Below are 25,098 nucleotides of genomic sequence, written 5' to 3' on the forward strand. Positions count from 1 at the left end.
ATGACATCACAACACAACACGATGGAGAGATGAGTGGAGATGGAAGGAGGGAGGGATGAATTGGTGTGGGGGGAGAGAGGGTGAGAGACAGATGTGAAAGAATAATGGCTGTGTGTGTGTGTGTGTGTGTGTGTGTGTGCGCGCGCGCGCCCGCGTTTGGTTTTTGTGTAATCCTTTGCAGTATGTTAAAGCCCCAAAGACGAGCCCAGAGCCCTATCAGTGTCCGCTGTCTCTCCCCTGAGCTCTGTCCCAACCAGTGGTGACAGGAACTCTCTCTGAGGGATGGCGCGTGTGTAAGTGCAGTAGATGGAATCTCTCATTTGACCGCACGCACAGCATATTTCTTCTCTGAAAGCCTACAGTATCTGCCATGGGGCCTGCGGTTTGGGAGACCTCGGACTGTGTGTGTGAGTGTGAGTGAGTGGAGCTGTGATCTGTGAATGAACCCAGCAGAAAGGGATTGAGCAGAAAAGTGATGTGTCTGCTGTGAGCTCCACGGGCCTGTTACAGGGAGAGAGGGAGACTGTGTGTACGGATGTGTTTCAGAAGGCATAGAGAGAGGATGAGGAGAGGGAGAGAGTATTCAGCGAAAACACACTCTTTTTCCGGCCTCTCGTCTCACTGTGCTGTCTTTGATACTGGTGCCAGGGAACAGGAAATGCGGATCATCTCAAGAATTCAGCGAGGAAGATCCAATAGCATTTCTAGCCAAACCCCCGCTTTTCCTCTCTCCTTCGCTTTATCTTTCTCTATCTCTTGTCCATTTTCACTCTCTTCTCCCTCTCTATTTCCACCCACTCCATCACTCGTTTTCTCTTTTCCCCCCTCTCCCCCTCTTCCCTCCGGTCGCCCTTTGTTCTGGACTGCAGTAGCTGTCAACATGCATTAGATATGCGTTGGAGATAGGTTAGTGATATGTTGGGGGTGCGTTAGATCTCTCCCCACGCCTGTCCTGTGCCTGGCTCTTTGATACGCTGGGAAGATTTAATAGATGCTGATTTAATTTGGACCTTAATTAAACACCAACAGCTGTTCATGTATCTACAGGCTGGACTAACTGATGGAACTGAGGGAGGGAAAATAGGGAGAGGGAGAGAGAGAGAGAGAGAGAGAGAGAGAGAGAGAGAGAGAGAGAGAGAGAGAGAGAGAGAGCAAGAGGGAAGGAATTAAGGAGGGAGAGAAAGATGGAGATAGTATGTGAGCCTGTGTGTGTGTGTGCACTGTGTGTGTGCACTGTGTGTGTGCACTGTGTGTGTGCACTGTGTGTGTGCACTGTGTGTGTGCACTGTGTAATGAGAGCCCTTGGGCCACAGCTCTCTTGCCTGTTTGGAGACCTGTCTGTGATAAGCAGGGTATGTGAACGGTGTTTAGCGGTGGGAAATCCCGCTCATCGCTCACCGAGTGTTGCTTGCTCAGTGCTCCAAGTCCTTTCCAACCGTGCCGCTAAAAACCGGTCTACGCTTACAGGGGAAAAAAACTGACGCCACATTCGCTCCATTCTTTAAAATCACAATTTAACCAAAACTTTAAAATCTATTTTTGTGACTACTTGGACCTACCATTTGGTTTTGAAGTATTGAAACCAAACCATATGATTGGATGAAAAGTAGGCTATTTTGATAAACATGAAAAGGTGAATGTCATCATTTCAAATAGGCTACATGTCATATTAAAACGCATATAACACTCTAAATGGGTCAGGAGCCAGACAGGGAGACTAAGAAGGAACAAAAAGTAATGACTCAGGCTATATTATTTCAAGGCTATAGCTTATACAAAGAAATACATTGTGAAACATTTGCAAGTGCGACACAATAGGCTGGTAGGGACATAAAGGGCTCCGCATTTAAACAAAATTTTCTTGTATTAAATCCAAAAATTGAAATGAAATTTTTTTTATTAGGCTCAGTGCCTTTTTGAATTGATTTTTAGAAACACGAGTTTAACCAGTTTGTGGCTTTAGGCTCATGTGATGGTCAGGCCAGTAGCAGAGAGCACTCTCTCCGCTCTTCTTTTCAGATTCCACAATGATTCTTTAGTTGTGGACATTACATCACCACACTCCCTCTCTTGGTCCTCATCTTTGTAAGTCACCTTGATTTAGCACCTGTGTGTTTTATCAGTTTCTTTATGGAAATATTTAGTGAACTCCGTGACAGTAGTTAAAGCAAGGAGCTATAGCAGCACACAAGTAGACTACAAATGCATGCTGGGCCAGGCATGCTCTGAGCTCATGAAGTGAGCGCTACTGGAGCGAAATTGAAGCAGGAGAGAAGGCCGACCCTCCAGCCTTTTTGTAATCTCACTCCGCGCTCCAGTCAAATTGGGCACTCTTCGCTTCGCTCCAGTTCCGTTCACATACTCTGGTGATACGCGGTCCGGAACTGTGATTTTAAACAAGCCAACGTGACAATGGAGGGAGAGAAAGACAATGAGGGATGAGAGAAAGAAAGAAAGGGAGCATGCAACAGAGAGGAGGGACAGAGAGTGATGGAAAAGAGTGAGTGAGATCGCGACAGAGGGAATAAGAGAGAGAGAAAGATGGAGAGCGTAGGTGTATCTGGCCCTGTGGGGTGTGAGGGCCTGTTTTTAGATGGATGATTGCCCTGCATTGTCATTCAAATATTCAACACATGAGCCGGGCCCCCCCCCCCCCACACACACACACACAGGCCAGGGGCCTGAACACTTATTGGGAGATTGTTTTGTAAATGCCTCATCAAAAAGATGTCTGGTGATTTTTGTTTGGGGTGAGCTTTTTTTCTCCTGCCTAAATTGTTTGGCACCCGTTTATCGCCGGCCCACACAACTGGAGAGCAGCCTATCAGATGGGAGTACAGATGTTTTAACCCTTCCCGTCTGGGTTGAGAGCGCAGTGTTTTACTCTTATTCCAAGCATCCTGATGTACTGTGTACGCCTTGCTAAAAGTGCCCTGCACATGGAAATACAGAGAACTCATACAGTGTTCACATCCGTGCAGGAGAATTTCATCACTATATCCACATTCACTATAAGCAGAGTCTACCTTATACAGAGAGTGTACTAGATGGTTAATACGGTGCCATTTGAAACCCAGCGGTAGACAGTGTTTATGGGACGTGTCTCTGCCCTGTGAATTAGCCCTCCTCCAGCTCCATTAGGTCTGTGTTAGCTCTGCCCGATAATGTCATCTCCGCATGTTTACAGGCCGGCTTGGAGATATGAGGGGCCCTCTGCTTTAAAAATATTCAGACAGAGAGAGCTGGAGTCCGGGGGGGGGGGGGGGGTACGATATGAGTGAAAGCATATGGCTGACCAGAGAGTTCAACTCTTGAGTACATCTCTCCATAAACCTGCATACCTACACAACTTAATGCAAGTTAGTGTGTGTGTGTACCTGTGTGTATTTGCTGTATTTATGATAGAGTGTGTTCAATTTGGGGCTTTGTCCCTCATTCTTCAGGGGAGGTTCACAACTGTCTGTTGTGTTTCTTATTAGGAATGATCTCTGTGGCTTTCTGTGGGTGTTCTGCTCCCCCTGCCTTGCTTGTACTTCTAAAGAGACCTCTAATTGACAGAGAAACTCACACGATTTCTATTGTGACACATTTCCTCTCTCCTCAGAGGAGTCTTTATAGTCAGTGCATGTGGCACAATTATCCCAAGGGATTTTGTTGGTGTGTTTTTGTGTGTTTAAAAAAAAAAAAAAAATTGGTTTAAAAAGTTGATGATGATGATGCAAATGATGATTATGATGAGACATAGTATAAAATAAGTCCCTGAAGTGTGTGTGTGTGTCCTTGTGTAAATGTGTGTTGGAGATACGTATTTTGATGTTTCTGTGAGTTCTTTTGAGATGAAATACTTTGAAGATTCTATTTACTCAGACAGAACCCTTTGAAACTTCTAGAACGGGAAGAAGCCTCTGAAGACAGTCTGTCCCTATGAAATGGAGCACTGGAGATAGTGTTAGTGTGTGTGCGTGCCCTGCTGGGTAGCTTTCTTGACTCTGTAGGCCATCAGGGCATGTCTAATTGGGAAATCTGCTCAGTGTTTTCCTGTAGTCAAATATGGGGATTTGTATTTGTTAGGGATCCCCATTAGCTGCTGCCTTGGCAGCAGCTACTCTTCCTGGGGTCCAAACACATTAAAACACTTACATTACATATAAAACTAAAGACATTACATCATATAACATTATTACACCACTACATACAGTGCATTCTGAAAGTATTCAGACCCCTTGACTTTTTTCACATTTTGTTACGTTACAGCCTTATTCTAAAATTGATCAAATTGTTTTTTTCACTCATCAATCTACACACAATACCCCATAATGACAAAGCAAAAACATTTTTGTAGAAATTTTTGCTAATAAAATAAATGAACAAATACATTTACATAAGTATTCAGACCTTTTACTCAATACTTTGTTGAAGCACCTTTGGCAGCGATTACAGCCTCAAGACTTCTTGGGTGTAACGATACAAGCTTGGCACACCTGTATTTGGGGTTTCTCCCATTCTTCTCTGCAGATCCACTCAAGTTTTGTCAGGTTGGATGAGGAGTGTTTCTGCACAGCTATTTTCAGGTGTTTCCAGAGATGTTTGATCGGGTTCAAGTCCGGACTCTGGCTGGGCCACTCAAGGACATTCAGAAACTTTTCTCAAAGCCACTCCTGTGTTGTCTTGGCTGTGTGCTTAGGGAGGTTGTCCTGTTGGAAGGTGAACCGTCATCCCAGTCTGAGGTCCTGAGCTCTCTGGAGCAGGTTTTCATCAAGGATCTCTCTGTACGTTGCTCCGTTCATCTTTGCCTCGATCCTGACTAGTCTCCCAGTCCCTGCCACTGAAAAACATCCCCACACCATGATGCTGCCACCACCATGCTTTACCGTAGGGATGGTGCCAGGTTTCCTCCAGACGTGACGTTTGGCATTGAAGCCAAATAGTTCAATCTTGGTTTCATCAGACCAGAAAACCTTGTTTCTCATGGTCTGAGAGTCTTTAGGTGCTTTTTGACAAACTCAAAATGGGCTGCCATGTGTCTTTTACTGATGAGTGGCTTCCGTCTGGCCACTCTACCATGAAGACCTGATTGGTGGAGTGCTGCAGAGATGGTTGTCCTTCTGGAAGGTTCTGCTGTCTCCACAGAGGAGCTCTAGAGCTCTGTCGGAGTGACCATCGGGTTCTAGGTCACCTCCCTGACAAAGGCCCTTCTCCCCCTATTGCTCAGTTTGGCCGGGCGGCCAGCTCTAGGAAGAGTCTTGGTGGTTCCAAACTTCTTCCATTTAAGAATGATGGAGGCCACTGTGTTCTTGGGGACCTTCAATGCTGCTGAATTTTTTTGGTACCCTTCCCCAGATCTGTGCCTCAACATAATACTGTCTCGGAGCTCTACGGACAATTCCTTCTACCTCGTGGCTTGGTTTTTGCTCTAACATGCACTTACAGCTGTGGAACCTTATATAGACAGGTGTGTGCCTTTCCAAATCATGTCGAATCAATTGAATTAACCACAGGTGGACTCCAATCAAGTTGTAGAAACTTCTCAAGGATGATCATTGGAAACAGGATGCGCCTGAGCCCAATTTCGAGTCTCACAGCAAAGGGTCTGTATACTTATGTAAATGAGTTATTTCTATTTTAAATTTGTAATAAACTTGCAAACATTTCTAAAAACCTGTTTTTGCTTTGTCGTTATGGGTGTTGTGTGTAGATTGCTGAGGATATATATATATTTTTTTTAATCCATTTTAGAATAAGGCTGTAACGTAACAAAATGTGGAAAAGTCCAGCGGTCTGACTACTTCCTGAAGGCACTGTATCTACAATACAAAATGTACAATACAAAATGTATAATACCACCATACAACAATGTTACAATGTATGCGTGTGTCTGTACCTTGTGTGTCTCTTCACAGTCCCCGTTGTCCCATAATGTGTATTTTTGTGTATTAAATCTGATTCTACTGCTTGCATCAGTCATGGCTCTGTCGTACTGTGCGCCTCCTATAGTCTGTTCTGGACTTGGGGATTGTGAAGAGACCTCTGGTGCTGCCCTGTTCTGAGCCAACTGCAATTTTCTTAAGTCCCTCTTTGTGGCACCTGACCACACTACTGAACAGTATTCTAGGTGCGACGAATCAAATCAAATATTATTTGTCACATGCGCCTAATACAACACCTCATAGTGAAATGCTTACTTACAAGCCCTTACCCAACAATGCACTTCAAGAAATAGAGTTAAGTAAATAATTAATAAATAAATTAGTCATTTTTAAAAAATCAAATCAAAAAGTAATACAAGAAAATTACATAACAATAGTGAGGCTATATACAGGGGGTACGGGTACCGAGTCAATGTGTGGGGGTACAGGATAGTCGAGGTAATTTGTGACGTGACTGTGCATAGATAATAAACAGCAGCAGTGTAAAAACAAAGGAGGGTGGGGGGGGGGGTGTCAATATAAATAGTCTGGATGGCCATTTGATTAAATGTTCAGCAGTCTTATAGCTTGGGAGTAGAAGCTGTTAAGGAGCCCTTTGGTCCTAGACTTGGCGCTCCGATACCGCTTCCCGTGCGGTAGCAGAGAGAACAGTCTATGACTTGGGTGACTGGAGTCTTTTTGATAATTTTTTGGGCCTTCCTCTGACACCGCCTAGTATATAGGTCCGGGATGTCAGGAAGCTTGGCCCCAGTGATGTACTGGGCCATACGCACTACCCTCTGTAGCGCCTTACTGTCAGAGGCCGAGCAGTTGTCATACCAGGCGGTGATGCAACTGGTCAGGATGCTCTCGATGGTGCAGTTGTATAACTTTTTGAGAATCTGGGGACCCATGCCAAATCTTTTCAGTCTCCTGAGGTGGAAAAGGTGTTGTCGTGCCCTCTTTACAACTGTCTTGGTGTGTTTGGACCATGATAGTTTGTTGGTGATGTAGACACCAAGGAACTTGAAACTCTCGTCCAGCTCCACTTCAGCCCCGTTGATGTTAATGGGGCCCTGTTCGGCCCTACTTTTCCTATTGTCCACAATCAGCTCCTTTGTCCTGGCACCACATTTCCAGGTCTCTGACTCCCTCCCTATAGGCTGTCTCATCGTTGTCGGTGATCAGGCCTACCACTGTTGCATCTTCTGAAAACATAATGGTGTTGGAGTCGTGCTTGGCCACACAGTCTTGGGTGAACAGGGAGTACAGGAGGGGACTAAGCACACACCCCTGAGGGGCCCCAATCTTTAGGGTCAGTGTGGCAAATGTGTTGTTACCTACCCTTACCACTTGGGGGTGGCCCGTCATGAAGTCCAGGATCCAGTTGCAGAAGGAGGTGTTTAGTCCCAGGGTCCTTAACTTAGTGATGAGCTTTGTGGGCACTATGGTGTTGAACGCTGAACTGTAGTCAATGAACAGCATTCTCACATATGTTTTCCTTTTGTCCAGGTGTGAAAGGGCAGTGTGGAGTGTGATTGAGATTGTCATCTGTGGATCTGTTGGAGCTTTATGTGAATTGGAGTGAGTCTAGGGTTTCCGGCATGATGGTGTTGATGTGAGCGATGACCAGCCTTTCAAAGCACTTCATGGCGACCGCCGTGACTGCTACAGGGCGGTAATCATTTAGGCTGGTTACCTTCGCTTTCTTGGGCACAGTGACTATGGTGGTGTGTTTGAAACATGTAGGTATTACAGACTCGGTCAGGGAGAGGTTCAAAATGTCAGGGATGACACTTGCCAGTTGGTCTGCGATATCCACAATATAGCAGGGGAGTAGAGCCATAACACATACTTTTTACCAGCAGCAGACTATGGTCGATAATGTCAAAAGCCACAATGAAGTTTAACAAAACAGCCCCCACAATCTTTTTATCATCGGTTTCTCTCAGCCAATCATCATCATTCATTTGTGTAAGTGCTGTGCTTGTTGAATGCCCTTCCCTATCAGCGTGATGAAAGTCTGTTGTCAATCTGTTTACTGTAAAATAGCATTGTATCTGGTCAAACACAATTATTTTCAGAAGATTACTAAGGGTCGGTAACATGCTGATTGGTCGGCTATTTGAGCCAGTAAAGAGGGCGTTACTATTCTTGGGTAGCGGAATTACTTTTGCTTCCCTCCAGGCCTGAGGGCACACACTTTCTAGTAGGCTTAAATTGAAGTGATGGAAAATATGTGTCAATATCGTCTGCTACTGTCCTCAGTAATTTTCCATCCAGATTGTCAGACCCCGGTGGCTTGTCATTGTTGATAGACAACAATAATTATTTCACCTCTTCCACGCTCACTTTACGGAATTGAAAAGTACAATGCTTGTCTTTCATAATTTGGTCAGATATACTTGGATAAGTAGTGTCAGCGTTGTGTTGCTGGCATGTCATGCCTAAGTTTGCTTATCTTGCCAATGAAAACGTCATTAAAGTAGTTGGTGACATCGGTGGGTTTTGTGATGAATGAGCCATCTGATTCAATGAATGATGGAGCCGAGTCTGCCCTTTTCCCCAAATTTTTATTTAAGGTGCTCCAAAGCTTTTTACTATCATTATTTATATCATTTATTTTGCTTTCGTAGTATATTTTATTTAGCCACCTGATTTCTTAATGTGCAGTACGTTTGCCAATTGATTGGGCTGCCAGACTTATTTGCCATACCTTTTGCTTCATCCCTCTCAACCATACCATTTTTCAATTCCTCATCCCAAGGGGATTTAACAGTTTTTAGTCATTTTCTTAATGGGTGCGTGCTTATTAGTAACTGGAATAAGCAATTTCATAAATGTGTCAGTTTACTCCTTATTACAGACCAGCAAATACTCTTTACATCATCAACATAAGAATCAATACAGAACTTCTTGTATGACCTGGTTTTGGTTTTCCTTGATATGGCTACTATATTGTGATCACTACATCCTATGGATTTGGATACTGCTTTAAATCACATTTCTGCAGCGTTAATAAGGATGTGATCAATACATGTTGATGATTTCATTCCTGTGCTGTTTGTAACTACCTTGGTAGGTTGACTGATAACTTGAACAAGGTTGCAAGCACTGGTTATAGTTTGAAGCTTTTTTTTGAGTAGGCAGCTTGATGAAAACCAGTCAATATTTAAATTACCAAGAAAGTATACTTCTCTGTTGATATCACATACATTATCAAGAATTTCACACATATTATCCAGATACCGACTGTTATCTCTTGGTGGTCTATAGCAGCTTCCCACAAGAATGGGCTTTAGGTGAGGCAGATTAACCTGTAGCCATATTACTTCAACAGTATTTAACATGAGATCCTCTCTAAGCTTTACAGGAATGTGGTTGGTGCGAAAAGAGCAAATCAATCCCAGAACAACAGCAAAGGACCTTGTGTAGATGCTGCAGGAAACAGGTACAAAAGTATCTATATCCACAGTAAAACGAGTCCTATATCGACATAACCTGAAAGGCCGCTCAGCAAGGAAGAAGCCACTGCTCCAAAATCGCCATAAAAAAAGCCAGACTACGGTTTGCAACTGCACATGGGGAAAAATATCGTACTTTTTGGAGAAATGTCCTCTGGTCTGATGAAACAAAAATAGAACTGTTTGGCCATAATGACCATCATTATGTTTGGAGGAAAAAGGGGGAGGCTTGCACCATCCCAACCGTGAACACCATCGCAACTGTGAAGCACAGGGGTGGCAGCATCATGTTGTGGGGGTGCTTTGCTGCAGGAGGGACTTGTGCACTTCACAAAATAGATGGTATCATGAGCAAGGAAAATTATGTGGATATATTGAAGCAACATCTCAAGACATCAGTCAGGAAGCTTGGTTGCAAATGGGTCTTCCAAATGGACAATGACCCCAAGCATACCTCCAAAGTTGTGGCAAAATGGCTTAAGGACAACAAAGTCAAGGTATTGGAGTGGCCATCACAAAGCCATGACCTCAATCCTATAGAAGATTTGTGGGCAGAACTGAAAAAGCGTGTGCGAGCAAGGAAGCCTACAAACCTGACTCTGTTACTCCAGCTCTGTCATGAGGAATGGGCCAAATTCACCCAACTTATTGTGGGAAGCTTGTGGAAGGCTACCATAAGCGTTTGACCCAAGTTAAACAATTTAAAGGCAATGCTACCAAATACTAATTGAGTGTATGTAAACTTCTGACCCACTGGGAATGTGATGAAAGAAATAAAAGCTGAAATAAATCACTCTCTACTATTATTCTGACATTTCACATTCTTAAAATAAAGTGGTGATCCTAACTGACCTAAGACAGGGAATCTTTACTCGGATTAAATATCAGGAATTGTGAAAAACTGAGTTTAAATGTAGTTGGCTAAGGTGTATGTAAACTTCCGACTTCAACTGTAGTTCTGAACGGTAGCATGATTCTGATTGCGTGACAGACGAGAACAGGATACTCTCCCATTACGCTGCTCCAGAACTTTGGCAGTGTCATTTCCGGGAAACGCATGCTCAGTCCGCCAGAGATTTACATGTTATCCGAAAGAAACGCAGCAATCTCTGCTCGAAGCTCATAAAAGTGATCCAACACTTTACCCCTGGAAAGCCAGCAGACCTCTGCATGATAAAGCACCTGCTGGTGCTCCCTCCCCATATCCCTGCAGAAGGCCTGGAAACACCTGCTTTTCGTGGAACTCTTTTTGATATAGTTGACACACTTGATCACATCCTGAAGAGTGGTGTGGAGCTCAGGCACCACGTGCTTCGCTGCCCATGCCTCCTTGTGTAGGAAGCAGTAGTTCCACATCGCACTCGGTGCTATCTCCAGGATCCCTTTTACTACCCCGGAGTGCTTTCCTGTCATGGCAGCTGCCCCATCAGTGGTCACATCGATGCACCCATCCCAGGCCTGTCCCACGGAGCCCAGGTACATATCCATTGTGTTGAAGACAGTCTCTGCAGAGTTGGTGTCTGACATAGACCAATAGAATGGCATGGTTAGCCACATCTGTGGATTCATCAAGCTGCAGTGCGTAATGGCCATTTGCACTAATGCTCTCTGATGTCTGGCGCGTTATGTCCTCAGACATGTCCAGGATTCTCCTCATGGTTTCATTGGATAGTGGGATGGTTTTAAGTTTGTTGGCGGCTGACTCTCCCAAGATTTCAATACACATATCAATCACAGCAGGGAGTATGATATTCTCTGCATTGGTATGGGCTTTTTTGCACTTAGCAATGCGCTGGGCCACAAGGTATGATGCGTGAAATGCCTTTTCATGTACCATGCATACCTTGTTCAATGAATCTTGTGAGGCCTCCGGATATTGACATTTCCTTTAAAACAAAAAAAAGAAAATCAGCTGTTTTATCTTTGTTGCTTGGATGCTTGGTGCCCAGATGACGTTTCATTTTGGAGGGTTTCATGCTCCCATTAGCTAACAGCTCGTTGAATAGGACGCACTACTGTCTACTCACCCTGTCTGTCGTCTGTATATTGGTGTGTTCGGAAATTCATCAGTTATTCTGCGCTCTGGCACACTCAGACGAGAGTGCTCTGAAATCTGAGTAGATAGCCAGAGCGAGTTTATGAATGCACCCTATGTAATACCATATTTGGTGAAGTCGGGGTCGTATTTTCTCTTGACAGGGACCGGGTTGTCTGCTTTGTTGTTGACATTGGAAGCAGCAGTAGACGAGGGAGCTGCACGTTTTAAAAACTTGTCCATGATTTTACTCTGACAGCAAGCCTACATGAGTCAAATGACAGCTACCTATCCACATGTGCAATAACTGCAGAACAAATCTACATAGTTAGCTGTCAATCAAGCTAGCTGTCAGAAGAAGATCTGTATTTTCTCATTGGACGTGTCACATACCTTTTCAAAATAATGTTTTTATTTTATTTTTCTTGTTCCGCGACCCCTTAAAATCCTCCCACCCCCTAGTTGAGAATCACTGATCTAAGTGAGTTTCAGAGAGAGTCAGAATTAGGGTTGCAAAGGGTCGGAAACTTTGTGGAAATTTCCAAGGGGAAGTTAACCCTGGAATTTGGGGAATTTTGTTAAATTCATCCAAAAAGTTAGCTTAAAACAGTGTAACTTTTTTTGTGGGATACACATAAGGCAATTCTAGGTCTTGTGGCATATTTTGGTTAAACTATCCCCAATTCAATGGAATTGTAACCCTCTGCATGCACAGTGCATTCTTCCATCACACGTACAGCTGATTCTCAAGATCTTGCACACTAATGAGATGCTATTGAGCCCACACTACTACACTGTCTGAGCCAAGGACTACAGGCTTTCTGGTAAGTTTTGATTACAGTACTTAGTGGGGTGAATATATTTTAGATGACATACATGATTTTTTCTTAACTAGTAAATAGTAGCCTACAGCAAAGTGTGTTTAAATCATTTCTAACTTGTTAACAATTTCTGCTAGTTAGTTTTTGCTACCATGTGGGTTATAGCTTGCTTAAGCCTGCTAACTGAGGAGTGTTAATTCACATGTTTCCATACATGTTTCATTTTAAAACATTTATCTTACAAAGGAGTTGTTTAATCTAACTGCTTAACTATTTACAGTGGGGCAAAAAAGTATTTAGTCAGCCACCAATTGTGCAAGTTCTCCCACTTAAAAAGATGAGAGAGGCCTGTAATTTTCATCATAGGTACACGTCAACTATGACAGACAAAATGAGAAACAAAATCCAGAAAATCACATTGTAGGATTTTTAATGAATTTATTTGCAAATTATGGTGGAAAATAAGTATTTGGTCACCTACAAACAAGCAAGATTTCTGGCTCTCACAGACCTGTAACTTCTTCTTTAAGAGGCTCCTCTGTCCTCCACTCGTTACCTGTATTAATGGCACCTGTTTGAACTTGTTATCAGTATAAAAGACACCTGTCCACAACCTCAAACAGTCACACTCCAAACTCCACTATGGCCAAGACCAAAGAGCTGTCAAAGGACACCAGAAACAAAATTGTAGACCTGCACCAGGCTGGGAAGACTGAATCTGTAATCGGTAAGCAGCTTGGTTTGAAGAAATCAACTGTGGGAGCAATTATTAGGAAATGGAAGACATACAAGACCACTGATAATCTCCCTCGATCTGGGGCTCCATGCAAGATCTCACCCCGTGGGGTCAAAATGATCACAAGAACGGTGAGCAAAAATCCCAGAACCACACGGGGGGACCTAGTGAATGACCTGCAGAGAGCTGGGACCAAAGTAACAAAGTCTACCATCAGTAACACACTACGCCGCCAGGGACTCAAATCCTGCAGTGCCAGACGTGTCCTCCTGCTTAAGCCAGTACATGTCCAAGCCCGTCTGAAGTTTGCTAGAGAGCATTTGGATGATCCAGAAGAGGATCTGGAGAATGTCATATGGTCAGATGAAACCAAAATATAACTTTTTGGTAAAAACTCAACTCGTCGTGTTTGGAGGACAAAGAATGCTGAGTTGCATCCAAAGAACACCATACCTACTTTGAAGCATGGGGGTGTAAACATCATGCTTTGGGGCTGTTTTTCTGCAACGGGACCAGGACGACTGATCCGTGTAAAGGAAAGAATGAATGGGGCCATGTATCGTGAGATTTTGAGTGAAAACCTCCTTCCATCAGCAAGGGCATTGAAGATGAAACGTGGCTGGGTCTTTCAGCATGACAATGATCCCAAACACACCGCCCGGGCAACGAAGGAGTGGCTTCGTAAGAAGCATTTCAAGGTCCTGGAGTGGCCTAGCCAGTCTCCAGATCTCAACCCCATAGAAAATCTTTGGAGAGAGTTGAAAGTCCGTGTTGCCCAGCGACAGCCCCAAAACATCACTGCTCTAGAGGAGATCTGCATGGAGGAATGGGCCAAAATACCAGCAACAGTGTGTGAAAACCTTGTGAAGACTTACAGAAAACGTTTGACCTGTGTCATTGCCAACAATGGGTATATAACAAAGTATTGAGATAAACTTTTGTTATTGACCAAATACTTATTTTCCACCATAATTTGCAAATAAATTCATTAAAAATCCTACAATGTGATTTTCTGGATTTTCTTTTCTCATTTTGTCTGTTATAGTTGAAGTGTACCTATGATCATCTTTTTAAGTGGGAGAACTTGCACAATTGGTGGCTGACTAAATACTTTTTTGCCCCACTGTATCTGTACATGGAATTGGATTTGAGGTTTTTAAAAACTTTTTTCTTCTCATCTTTACAGGAAAATGCCACGGGCACTATCTGATGTGTGGAGACATTTCACTGCAGCTAATGTAGAAGGAAAGCTGTGTGCATTTGCAAATAATGTGCCAAATCATATGTGAAGAATGCACCAAAGATGCAGAATCATCTGGCCAAGTGCATCAAGTTCCCTCAGCAACAAGCAACCTCTGACAGAAGTCCCTCTACTTCTATTCAAGGTGAAAATAATGAATCAGACACCTTATCGATAGCAACAAATAACAGTCCTCCTGGAATCAGATGTTTTTTTTTACTCAATGGAGGAACGTAGTCAGATAAATGCTGATGAATGTCTTGCTCGAGCTGTGTATGCAACTGGTTCACCTCTGATGCTCACAGGCAATGTGTATTGGAAGAGATTTCTGATTGTTCTTCGCCCAGCATACACCCCTCCAACCAGACATGCTTTATCTACTCATTTGCTGGATGCAGAGTTCAACAGAGTTCAAGTGAATGTCAAGCAAATCATAGAGAAGCGGTCTGTATTGCAATAATCTCTGATGGGTGGTCAAATGTTCGTGGGCAAGGAATAATTAAATACATTTCCACCCCTCAACCAGTATTCTGCAAGAACACAGACAAAAGAAACAACAGACACACCGGTCTCTACATTGCAGATGAGCTGAAGGCAGTCATCAATGACCTTGGACCACAGAAGGTATTTGCACTGGTGACAGACAAGGCTGTGAACATGAATGCTGCTTGGTCTAAAGTGGAGGAGTCCTACCCTCACATCACACCCATTGGCTGTGCTGCTCAGGCATTGACTCTGCTCCTCAAGGACATCAAGGCACTGAAAACAATGGATACACTCTATAAGAGAGCCAAGGAAATGGTTAGGTATGTGAAGGGTCATCAAGTTATAGCCGCAATCTACTTCACCAAGCAAAGTGAGAAGAATAAGAGCACCACATTGAAGCTGCCCAGCAACACCCGTTGGGGTCGTCATCATCATGTTTGACAGTCTCCTGGAGGGGAAGGAGTCTCTCCAGGGAATGGCCATATCACAGTCTGCCAAAATGGACAGCCCCATCAAGAGGATCCTCCTGGATTATGTATTTTGGGAGAGAGTGGTAAGCAGCCTGAAATTCCTGAAACCTATAGCAGTAGCCATTGCATGGATTGAGGGTGACAATGCCATCCTGTCTGATGTTCAGACTCTGTTTGCAGATGTAAGAGAAGATATCCGTACTGCCCTGCAGACTTCACTGTTGCTCCAAGCAGACGAAACTGCTGTTCTGAAATACATCAAAAAGCGTGAAGACTTCTGCCTGAAGCCCATATATGCCGCAGCGTACATGTTGGATCCCAAGTATGCTGGCAAGAGCATCCTGTCTGGTGCAGAGGTCAACAAGGCCTATGGTGTCATCACTACCGTGTCTCGCCACCTTGGCCTGAATGAGTGCAAGGTTCTTGGCAGTCTGGCAAGTACACTTCCAAGCAAGGGCTTTGATGGAGATGCAATATGGCAGTCGTGCCAACATATCTCATCAGCCACCTGGTAGAAGGGACTTTGTGGATCTTTCCCCTGTTGCCTCCATCATCCTCCAAATCCCACCAACATCAGCCGCCTCAGTGCAACTGGTCCTTGTTTGGGAACACACACACCAAAGCACGCAACAAGCTGACCAATACAAGGGTTGAAAAATTGGTGTCCATCCCGGCAAATTTGAGGCTTTTTGAGCCTGACAACGAGCCATCCTCAACAAGGTTGTAAAGTGACAGTGAAGATGAGGCCTCAGAGTCTGATGTTCAAGAGGTGGACATTGAGGAGGTCCAGGGAGAAGACATGGAAGCCTGAGAGGAAGACAACCAAAGCTTTAGTTTCCAGACTATCATTTTCCAGATGTATGTTGAAAATGTTTTTTGAAGATGAGATGGATCATTGGGGAACATTCAATATTCCCTTTTGTTCAGTGAAATCATCCCATGTGAAGAGTCAACTCATTTAATTAATGTTCAATTCATAACTACATTAAAAAAAATTCTATTGGAAGGATTTAATCATTTGCAATGATGTCTACTTACAGTATGATAAGGTAAAACGTTTCTGTCTCCAGATATGGTAAATATATCCAATGCATAAAACATCTACATTTAAGTGGTATTAATATTAATTTGCATATATTCCCGTTAATTCCCACAGAAAGTTTCCACCTGTGAATATTCCCCAAAATGTGCAACCCTAGTCAGAATATGAATGTCATCTGTTACAAGAAAGTTATTGACTTCACAAACCTTGTTTCTTAGGCTACATATGTTAATATGGGATATTTTTAGCACGTTTCTTGGTTGCTTGATTGTTTTCTATGCTTTTCTGGGGAAGCTTATCAGAAGTAGGCTTGCTCATGTTATTTATATTGGAGCTGATAGTGCATGGTGCGCTGCGCACAGTGGACTTCCTACTAGGGCACACCGCCTCAGTGCTAACAGTATAACTCTGATTCATAGGCACATGATCACTGCATACAATAGCTGTAGGATCAACAGAGGTATTCAGGGCAGTTAGAGGGACATCAATTAAGTTACTTACATTGTATCTGCCAACGCCCCTGGGATAATGTACATTTGATGCAGCATTATGAAGACTCATTGTCACAGTGGTAGGAATGAACTGAGCTTGTCTTGGGTCATTGATAAGTAATTGTGTTAATGCAGCTTTGAAATGCGTGGAAAGAGTCCAGGAGCTGAGATGATTTGGATGGACTCCGTCATTCCTGTAGAGCAGTGGTTCCCAAACTTTTTATAGTCCCGTACTGCTTCAAACGTTCAATCTCCAGCTGCGTACCCCCTCTAGCACCAGGGTCAGCGTACTCTCAAATGTTGTTCTTTTTTGCCATCATTGTAAGCCTGCCACACACACAGTATACAATATATTTATTAAACATAAGAATGAGTGAGTTTTTGTCACAACACGGCTCGTGGGAAGTGACAGAGCTCTTATAGGATCAGGGCACACATAATAATATAATAATAATCAATAGTTTTGCTCTTTATTTAGCCATCTTACATAACTGTATTTGTTAATCAAAAATTGTGAATAACTCCCCACAGGTTAATGAGAAGGGTGTGCTTGAAAGGATGCGCATAACTCTGCAATGTTTGGTTGTATTGGAGAGAGTTTGTCTTTTTCCACACACGGTCTATGCCTGTATTTAGTTTTTATGCTAGTGAGGGCCAAGAATCTACTCTCACATAGGTACGTGGTGGCAAAGGGCATCGGTGTCTTAACAGCATGATTTGCCAAGGAAGGATGCTCTGAGCGCAGCCCAATCCAGAAATCTGGCAGTGGCTTCTGATTTAAATTAATCTAGCCTGTTGAAGCTTTCACACCCGCGGTCCAACCCATTTATATTGCAGGATTGACCTGAACAGTTTACACATTGACTTCTGGTTAATCCTATAGTGTGTGCATGTGAGTGTGATTATGTGCGTGAGGCTTTGAATAAAACAAACTGCTTTTTAAATGTACCTGAACATTTTGCATTTGCCACGTTAGCGGGAAGCATTGTGACAGCTGGTAAAAGCAATACAATACTGTAAACTCTTATCATCACTGTGATACATCACCCACTTAATCTTTAGTGTCCAAGCCTCCACTGTCTTTTGCCAATGCAATTTTGAACAAAGACATGAAATATGTGTTGTGAACATCTTTATTAGCAGTAAAGATAGATTGTTTTGGCCCAGCAAAAATTTTGAAGGCAACACATTTATATTTCAGTCATTGACATCAATTCTTGCTAAACACTGTTACAGATCACTGACAGTGTAATAGAGGGACAGAGAGGTAGAGAGGGTTTGAGAGAGTGTTATTTGATTGTAAGATTGCAAGAATATACATGAAAAGTTAAATAATGAACTTTTTCATGTGACTTGACTTAATGTAGGCTACTGATTTGTATGATTTGTTTCGAAAAATAGTTCTCTTTCCAACAATACATCTCTGTCACGACTATCAGGTAGCGGAAAGGGTCAGAGTCAAAGGCAGGAGACGAAGGTCCCAAAAACAAAGATGTTTATTAACACCTTCAGGGGAAAAGATGCAGACGTAAGCTGAGTGCGCCTTCACACCCGACAGGAGCACAGCTCCAAAACAATAAAGCGCACGGGGCGCAACCCGGCAACAATAAACAAACAGCTCCACAAAACGGGCGGCGTGAAATATGAAAACCCTTTCAACAGACGCAAAACAATCCCGCACGAATACCTGAACAAAAAGGACAAACTAAATACCCCCACACTAATTACAAACAAGGAACCGGTGCAGACCTAGACAGACAAAACCAAACGACACAGAAACATAGATCGGTGGCAGCTAGTAGGCCGGCGATGACGACCGCCGAGCGCCGCCCGACTGAGGAGGGGCGCCACCTTCTGTGGATACTGGGACAATCTCATAGACTTGTTAATCATTCTGTGTGATTGACAGGAGTGATGATTAGAGGGGCAGAGTTTTTACCATCATCATTCAAACAGGGGCTCAAGAGTGGATAGAGTTTCTCAGTGAAGGTGCAGCCAGTGAAAGAGTAGATATGAGACCTGGCCTTCACATCATAAAAGGAGACCTGACCCTCCTCATAATCAACAAACAACCCCACCTTCTGGGGCTTATCTCTCAGGGAAAGGGGGACATGAGGGCCATCGAGTGCCTTGTACTCTCCATTCCTCAGGCACACAGTCCAATATCCATTCTCAGGGCTCAGTGTTTTCATCCCCTTCCTGTTGACAGACTCTCTGGCCACTCCTAAAGTCCACTTAGTCTTTCCTTTAACCATCACCTCATAGTAAAATCTCCTTGAGGACAAGCCCTCCTTTCCCAATACATAGAAAACAAGATTGAACCTCTCTGGGTTGTCAGAGAGATCCGGTTTTGTATCTCCATATTTCACTTGTTTTCTATCCTCAGAAATGATGAGAAACGGATGTGCTGTATCAGGGTCCAGAGTCACATCCACTGCATACTGCTGAATCCTCTTCAGTTTGACTTCAGGCAGCTTCTCAATCTCTTTATTCAGTGTCTCCTCCAGCTGAGATACAGCTCTCATCACAGTCCCCACACACAGATGACTATTAACACTGATCTCAGACCAGTCATTGATGGGTAGGGGGGTGCACAGGGATGGGAAGCTCTGGAGGAGGTGGATGTGGTCCTCAGTGTGTGAGAGCTGCTCCAGCTCAGTGCTTCTCCTCTTTAGCTCAGTGATTTCCTGCTCCAGCTCTTTAATGAGCCCTTCAGCCTGCGTCTCTGTTGCTTCCTGCTTCTCCTCAATCACCTCAATGAGCTCAGCCTGGCATCTCTCAATGGAGCGCACCAGAGCAGTGAAGACCTGTACACTGTCTGATCTCTCTCTCTCTGCCTCTCTCTTGCTGAGATCTACTGAGTGTTTGATCTCCTGAACCTTCTGCAGTCTCTCCTGGATCATCTGCTGCACTTCTGCCTCGGTCTTCCCCAACTGAGCCTTCCTCTCTCCATACTCTTCCTCTAGAGGGACAGTGTCATGAGTCATGTGGTCTGCTTTCAAGCAGAAGACACAAAGACACATCTGGTCAGTCCTACAGAACAGCTCTAGAGGTCTGCCGTGCTTCTTACACATCCTGTCTTCCAGGTTCTCCACAGGGTCGATCAGCTCGTGTCTCTTTAAGGCTGCGACTCTCTGATGAGGCTCCAGATGAGTCTCACAGTAAGAGGTCTGACACACCAGGCAGGACTTCAGGGCCTTGAGCTTTGTCCCAATGCAGATGTCACAAGGGACTTCTTGGGCTTTGGCTTGGTGTTGGTCTGGGCTTCTGGTAGCTTTAGCTTGAACTGACTTCCTGAACTGAGCAGCCATCTCAGAAATGAAAGTGTTGATGCGAAGCTCGGGCATCCTGTAGAATTTCTCCTTGCACATTGGACACTGGCACAGGTCATTGCTATCCCAGTACTGTCTGATACAGGCCTTGCAGAAGTTGTGTCCACATGGAGTGGTGACCGGCTCAGTGAACACATCCAGACAGATAGAGCACAGGAACTGCTCTTCAGACAGGAGACTGCTGGAGGTGGCCATATCTAGACAGAGACCAGAGGTGAAACAATAAAGCATTTCCTGGTATCTGTCAGCTCAAGATAGTTTCAGTTTTAAAGTTGTCAACATGGCCTTATGGGATGATAATAACCAAGCGTAATACATGGTTTAAACATAGAAATTAGTAGTTTTACATAAGAGAGTTTAAAGAAGCATTCTGCAGAAGATACAGCCATATTTGGACTTATATTAATTTATATGTACCCATTGATTCTTGAAGAATATAACTTATAAATGCCTCATGAGCTTAGTTCAACTGTTGTACTCCATCAGAACCCAAAATATAAGCTTGTTTTACTCCAATGTTTGTAAACAAAATAAATGTAAACAAGTAACGTATAGCCTCAAAACATGGTTAAAATTATATTGTTTATATCATGGATGGTCATTCCTTGCATCCATTGCTCTGTCTATGGATTTGAGAATGGTTACATTTCTCCAGCCACATCCCTCAGTGGTGGGGAGTACACATTGTTATTTTTTAAACTGCTGATTGCTTCTTTAACATACTGGAGATGAAGAATAGAGTAACGTTAAAACACAGAGTTGAGGTTCACTTGTCCAGGTTAATATCTCTACTCACTTGTATGAGTGCCGTCTCTGTTCTTTCTATTTGTGATATCAAATCAAGGCTGGAGACTGTGAAGTTGTTTAACAGAGATTTCTGACGAGGTTGAGAGAGTTTGCTCCCATACACAACATACAATATCTCTCTCCACTTTAGTTTCAGTTCAGCATAGTGACGTTGAAATGCTCCTCCCCACACTATTTTGCAGTGAGGTTTTCTATTCCTGTAACAGCTCTCGTTGATGTTAGAAGTAGACCAAGGCGCAGCGTGGTAAGTGGTCATGATTAGTTTATTCAAGAAACACTAAAACAAAATAACTACAGCAACAAAGCGAACAGTTCTGTCAGGCACAGACACTAAACAGAAAACAAGATCCCACAAACTCAGGTGGAAAACAGGCTGCCTAAGTATGGGAACCACACTGGCCCAAAAACAAAGAAACAGAAAACATAGAATTTCCCACCCGTGTCACACCCTGATCTAACCAAACATAGAGAATAACAAGGATCTCTAAGGTCAGAGCGTGACACTTCCTGGAACAGGGTTAACCCTTTACATGGCTGAACTCTCTCTCAAGTGCTCTTAGACACTTTGACAATAGAACAATCATAAGGACTGCTTGAAATCTACTGCAATAGAACTTTACATGTGTTCATTAGAATTGTTCAGCCATAAAATATGTAGTGATAACAAACATTCTTGATACATTTATTTTACCATCACAAGTCAACCAAGACAGAGTAACATGAAGAGGACAGTTTAAACAGGGATGTTCTCATCATTTTCACCGGTCTAGATAGCAAGTGATGTGACCATCTAAATGTTTTTTTGTGTAGTTATTTTCACTGGTGTGTTTTCTGTCCGTGAAGAGCAATTCGAAATTTGAGGCGGTTAGTGCTGGTGTTAAACATACAAAACCCTTCATAAGATCCCCCGTACAGCGAAATGACATTACTGAGCTCCTTCCTTTTGAAATATTACTGTGTGATGTGTCTGTGTTTACAGCACTATAAGGTTCAAGTTCCCTTACACTGTTTTAATTGTTTCTCAACCATCATTGCTTTGACCTCCTTTAATAACTTTGTTCCACATGGAGATGAGCTGTAGACAGACTGTTATTAATGAACACATGGTATTCAGTTCCTACCTCTGCCTATTTGTTATCTGTTCCAGACATGCACCCCAACTCTCTCTACATGACTAACTGACATTCATTCAGTGGAAAGGATCTCCTCTTCCTCTTTTCCATTCACCACAGAAGATCTGTTATCATAACAGTATATACACAGTGATGCATCATCCACTTAAGATTTGGAGTGTATATGCCCCATTGTCTTTAGCCCATGGAATGTCGAACATAGAAATATATAGACATCATAATAATAATAATAATAATCAAAGTCATCCAACTTTTAATACTGTTTTTATTCAGGTTAATTTCCTTTGATTCCTTTTCAGTAAATACAAATAAATGATTGTACGGTTCAGACAAATCGCAGTCAAAATGTTTTATTTGATTGTAAGATTTCAGAGGACAGTAGTTGAAATACTAATCATTTGTAATGTCACTTGATTAAACATACATGTATATTTATGTTTAATATATTTATGATCTGTTATAGTTTCCCGTTCCAGCAAGACATCAGTCTTGTTAATCAGTCTGTGGGATTGACAGCTGAGATGATCAGAGGGGCAGAGTTTTTACCACCAAAATACACATTTCAAATCAAATTTAATTTGTCACGTGCGCCGACTACAACAGGTGTAGACTTTGCCGTGAAATGCTGACTTTACAATCCCTTAACCAACAATGCAGTTCAAGAAATAGAATTAAGAAAATATTTACTAAATAATCAAAAGTAAAAAATAAAATAAAAAGTAACACAATAAAATAACAATAATGAGGCTATATATACTGGGGGTACCGGTACCGAGTCAGTCATTTGTACATGTAGGTAGGGGTAAAGTGACTATGCATAGGTAATAAACAGTGAGTAGCAGCAGTGTTAAAAACAAAGGGAGGGGTCAGTCAATGTAAATATCTCTCTCTTGCTGAGATCTGAGTGTTTGATTCCCTAAACATTCTGCAGTCGCTCTTGGATCAACTGTTGCACTTCTGTTTCGGTCTTCCCCAACTGAGCCTTCCTCTCTCCACACTCTTCCTCTAGAGGGACAGTGTCATGACACTTGTGGTCTGTGCAGAACCGACACACACACACATTTGTCAGTCCTACAGAACCGCTCTAGAGGACTGTCGTGCTTCTTACACACCCTGTCTTCTAGGTTCTCCACAGGGTCGATCAGCTTGTGTCTCTTTAAGGCTGAGACTCTGAGGCTCCAGGTGGGTCTCACAGTAAGAGATCTGGCAGGACCTCAGTGTCACAGTATCTAACGAAGGTGGCGCCCCTCCTCGGTCGGGCGGCGCTCGCCGGTCGTCGTCGCCGGCCTATTAGCTGCCACCGATCGTTGTTTCTGTGTCTTTTGGCTTTGTCTGTCTATCCCGCACCTGTTTTGTGTTTGTCATTAGTGGGGGGTTATTTAGTGTGTATTTTCAGTTGGGGTTCTCGTGCGGGATTGTTCATTTGTTCACTCAGGACAGTTGTAATTGTATCCGATTAGTAGACATTATATTGCCGGGCTGCGCCCCGCGCGCTGTTTGTTTTCCAGTGTGCTTATTTTGTGGGAAAAGTGTTTTCTCCTGGCGGACTTTGCCACGCGCCCTGTGCCCTACGGCTATTGCATTTTTTTATTTATTATTAAAACTCAGTTGCTCCGGCCCTCTGTCTCCTGCTCCTGATTCCACCCCTCCACTGGTCCTAGACAACCGTGACACTCAGGGCCTCTTCCCAGTGCAGATGTCACAGGACACTTCCCAGGTTTGGCAGAGGACTCATTTTTACCTCTGATCGTTATCTTAAAATGTTCTACAACCTCTCAACGTTGTGTTGACACGAAGCTCAGGTCTTCTGTAGAATTTCTCCTTCCACAATGGACACTGGCTCAGGTAAGTGGTATCCCAATACCCGCTGATACAGGCCTTGCGGAAGTTGTGTCCACATGAAGTGGTGACCGGCTCAGTAAGCACATGTAGACAGACCGAACAGGAGCTGCTCTTCAGACAGACTGCTGGAGGCGGCCGTATCTAGACAGAGACCAGAGGTGAAACCATAAAGTATTTACTGGAGTCAGTACCCTATGGCACTGCTTTTCATAGTTTCCAGTTGAGATGTTTTATTCCGATGGGATCACATATGGGACCAATCTTGGTAAGTCATTTCTTTACATGCCATATAAATGGGTCATTTTTACCAAAGAGAATTTAACCCAGATACTGTAGCTACTCTAAATTTAAGAAAACAAGAGAATACATAAAACGATCTCTCTACTCACCTGTTTGTGGCTATGTTCTTTGTTCCTTCTGTCTGTATTATTAAAAGTTGATCAAGTTTAGCGTTTTAAGAGATTGCTGAAGAGATCGAGATGGTATGCATAATATACTGTGTGTCTCAGTTTCACGGAGTAAAATTATGTCTCCAGTACAATTTCTGCCTCACACAATATTGCTATGCACTTTGGAACAGTAAGGGGGATGGAGTTAACCCTTCATATGGATGAACAGTAAGGGGGATGGAGTTAACCCTTCATATGGATGAACAGTAAGGGGGATGGAGTTAACCCTTCATATGGATGAACAGTAAGGGGGATGGAGTTAACCCTTCATATGGATGAACAGTAAGGGGGATGGGATGGAGTTAACCCTTCATATGGATGAACAGTAAGGGGGATGGAGTTAACCCTTCATATGGATGAACAGTAAGGGGGATGGAGTTAACCCTTCATATGGATGAACTCTCAAGTGTCCTTCGAAACTTCAGAGACAAAAGTTAACAAACGTTAAATTATAAGAATAGCCTGAAATTTGTTAAAAAATGACGAACTTTTTTGTAAGATAGAGATGATTTTTCTCTAGTGGTCAACTTTAAAGTTTTCCTTCATCAGGTGCAACACCAGTCCTCCCTGTACGATATTGCTGTACCATTTTTTTTACTGCACCGTGAGGCTTAACGGGGTTTTACTGTTTCTATCGAGCACAATGTTGAAGTGTTATTAGATTTTCTGAAAGGGGTTTGGAGAAATCTGCAATATGATATACTTTATGCATTAGATCTGTCTATGAATTGTCATGAGGTTATTAGTTTGTTGTGCATTGTAAAAATGTCCCCCTATCTCTTTTTGTATTCCCTCCCCTTCACTGTAAACGAAGTCAGTGTCTGTGTGTGGGTGACTGAATGAA

The 25,098-nt window shown here is 43.2% G+C and overlaps 2 protein-coding genes across 2 annotated transcripts in view; one reads left to right on the top strand and one right to left on the bottom strand.

Annotated features, from left to right (window-relative positions):
- Positions 1-25,098, top strand: part of LOC115198804 (protein O-mannosyl-transferase TMTC1) — a 123,220-nt gene that overhangs the window by 10,243 nt on the left and 87,879 nt on the right. The window lies entirely within an intron of this gene.
- Positions 17,809-21,046, bottom strand: LOC115198805 (E3 ubiquitin-protein ligase TRIM39-like). Its single transcript, XM_029761096.1, has 2 exons — positions 20,820-21,046; positions 17,809-20,220 (listed from the first exon to the last, which is right to left on the bottom strand). The coding sequence occupies exon 2, from the start codon at positions 20,216-20,218 to the stop codon at positions 18,581-18,583; it is 1,638 nt and encodes a 545-aa protein (XP_029616956.1). The 5' UTR covers positions 20,219-20,220; positions 20,820-21,046; the 3' UTR covers positions 17,809-18,580.

This window comes from Salmo trutta, chromosome 8 (genome assembly GCF_901001165.1).
Source record: "Salmo trutta chromosome 8, fSalTru1.1, whole genome shotgun sequence".
NCBI classification, from domain to species: domain Eukaryota; kingdom Metazoa; phylum Chordata; class Actinopteri; order Salmoniformes; family Salmonidae; genus Salmo; species Salmo trutta.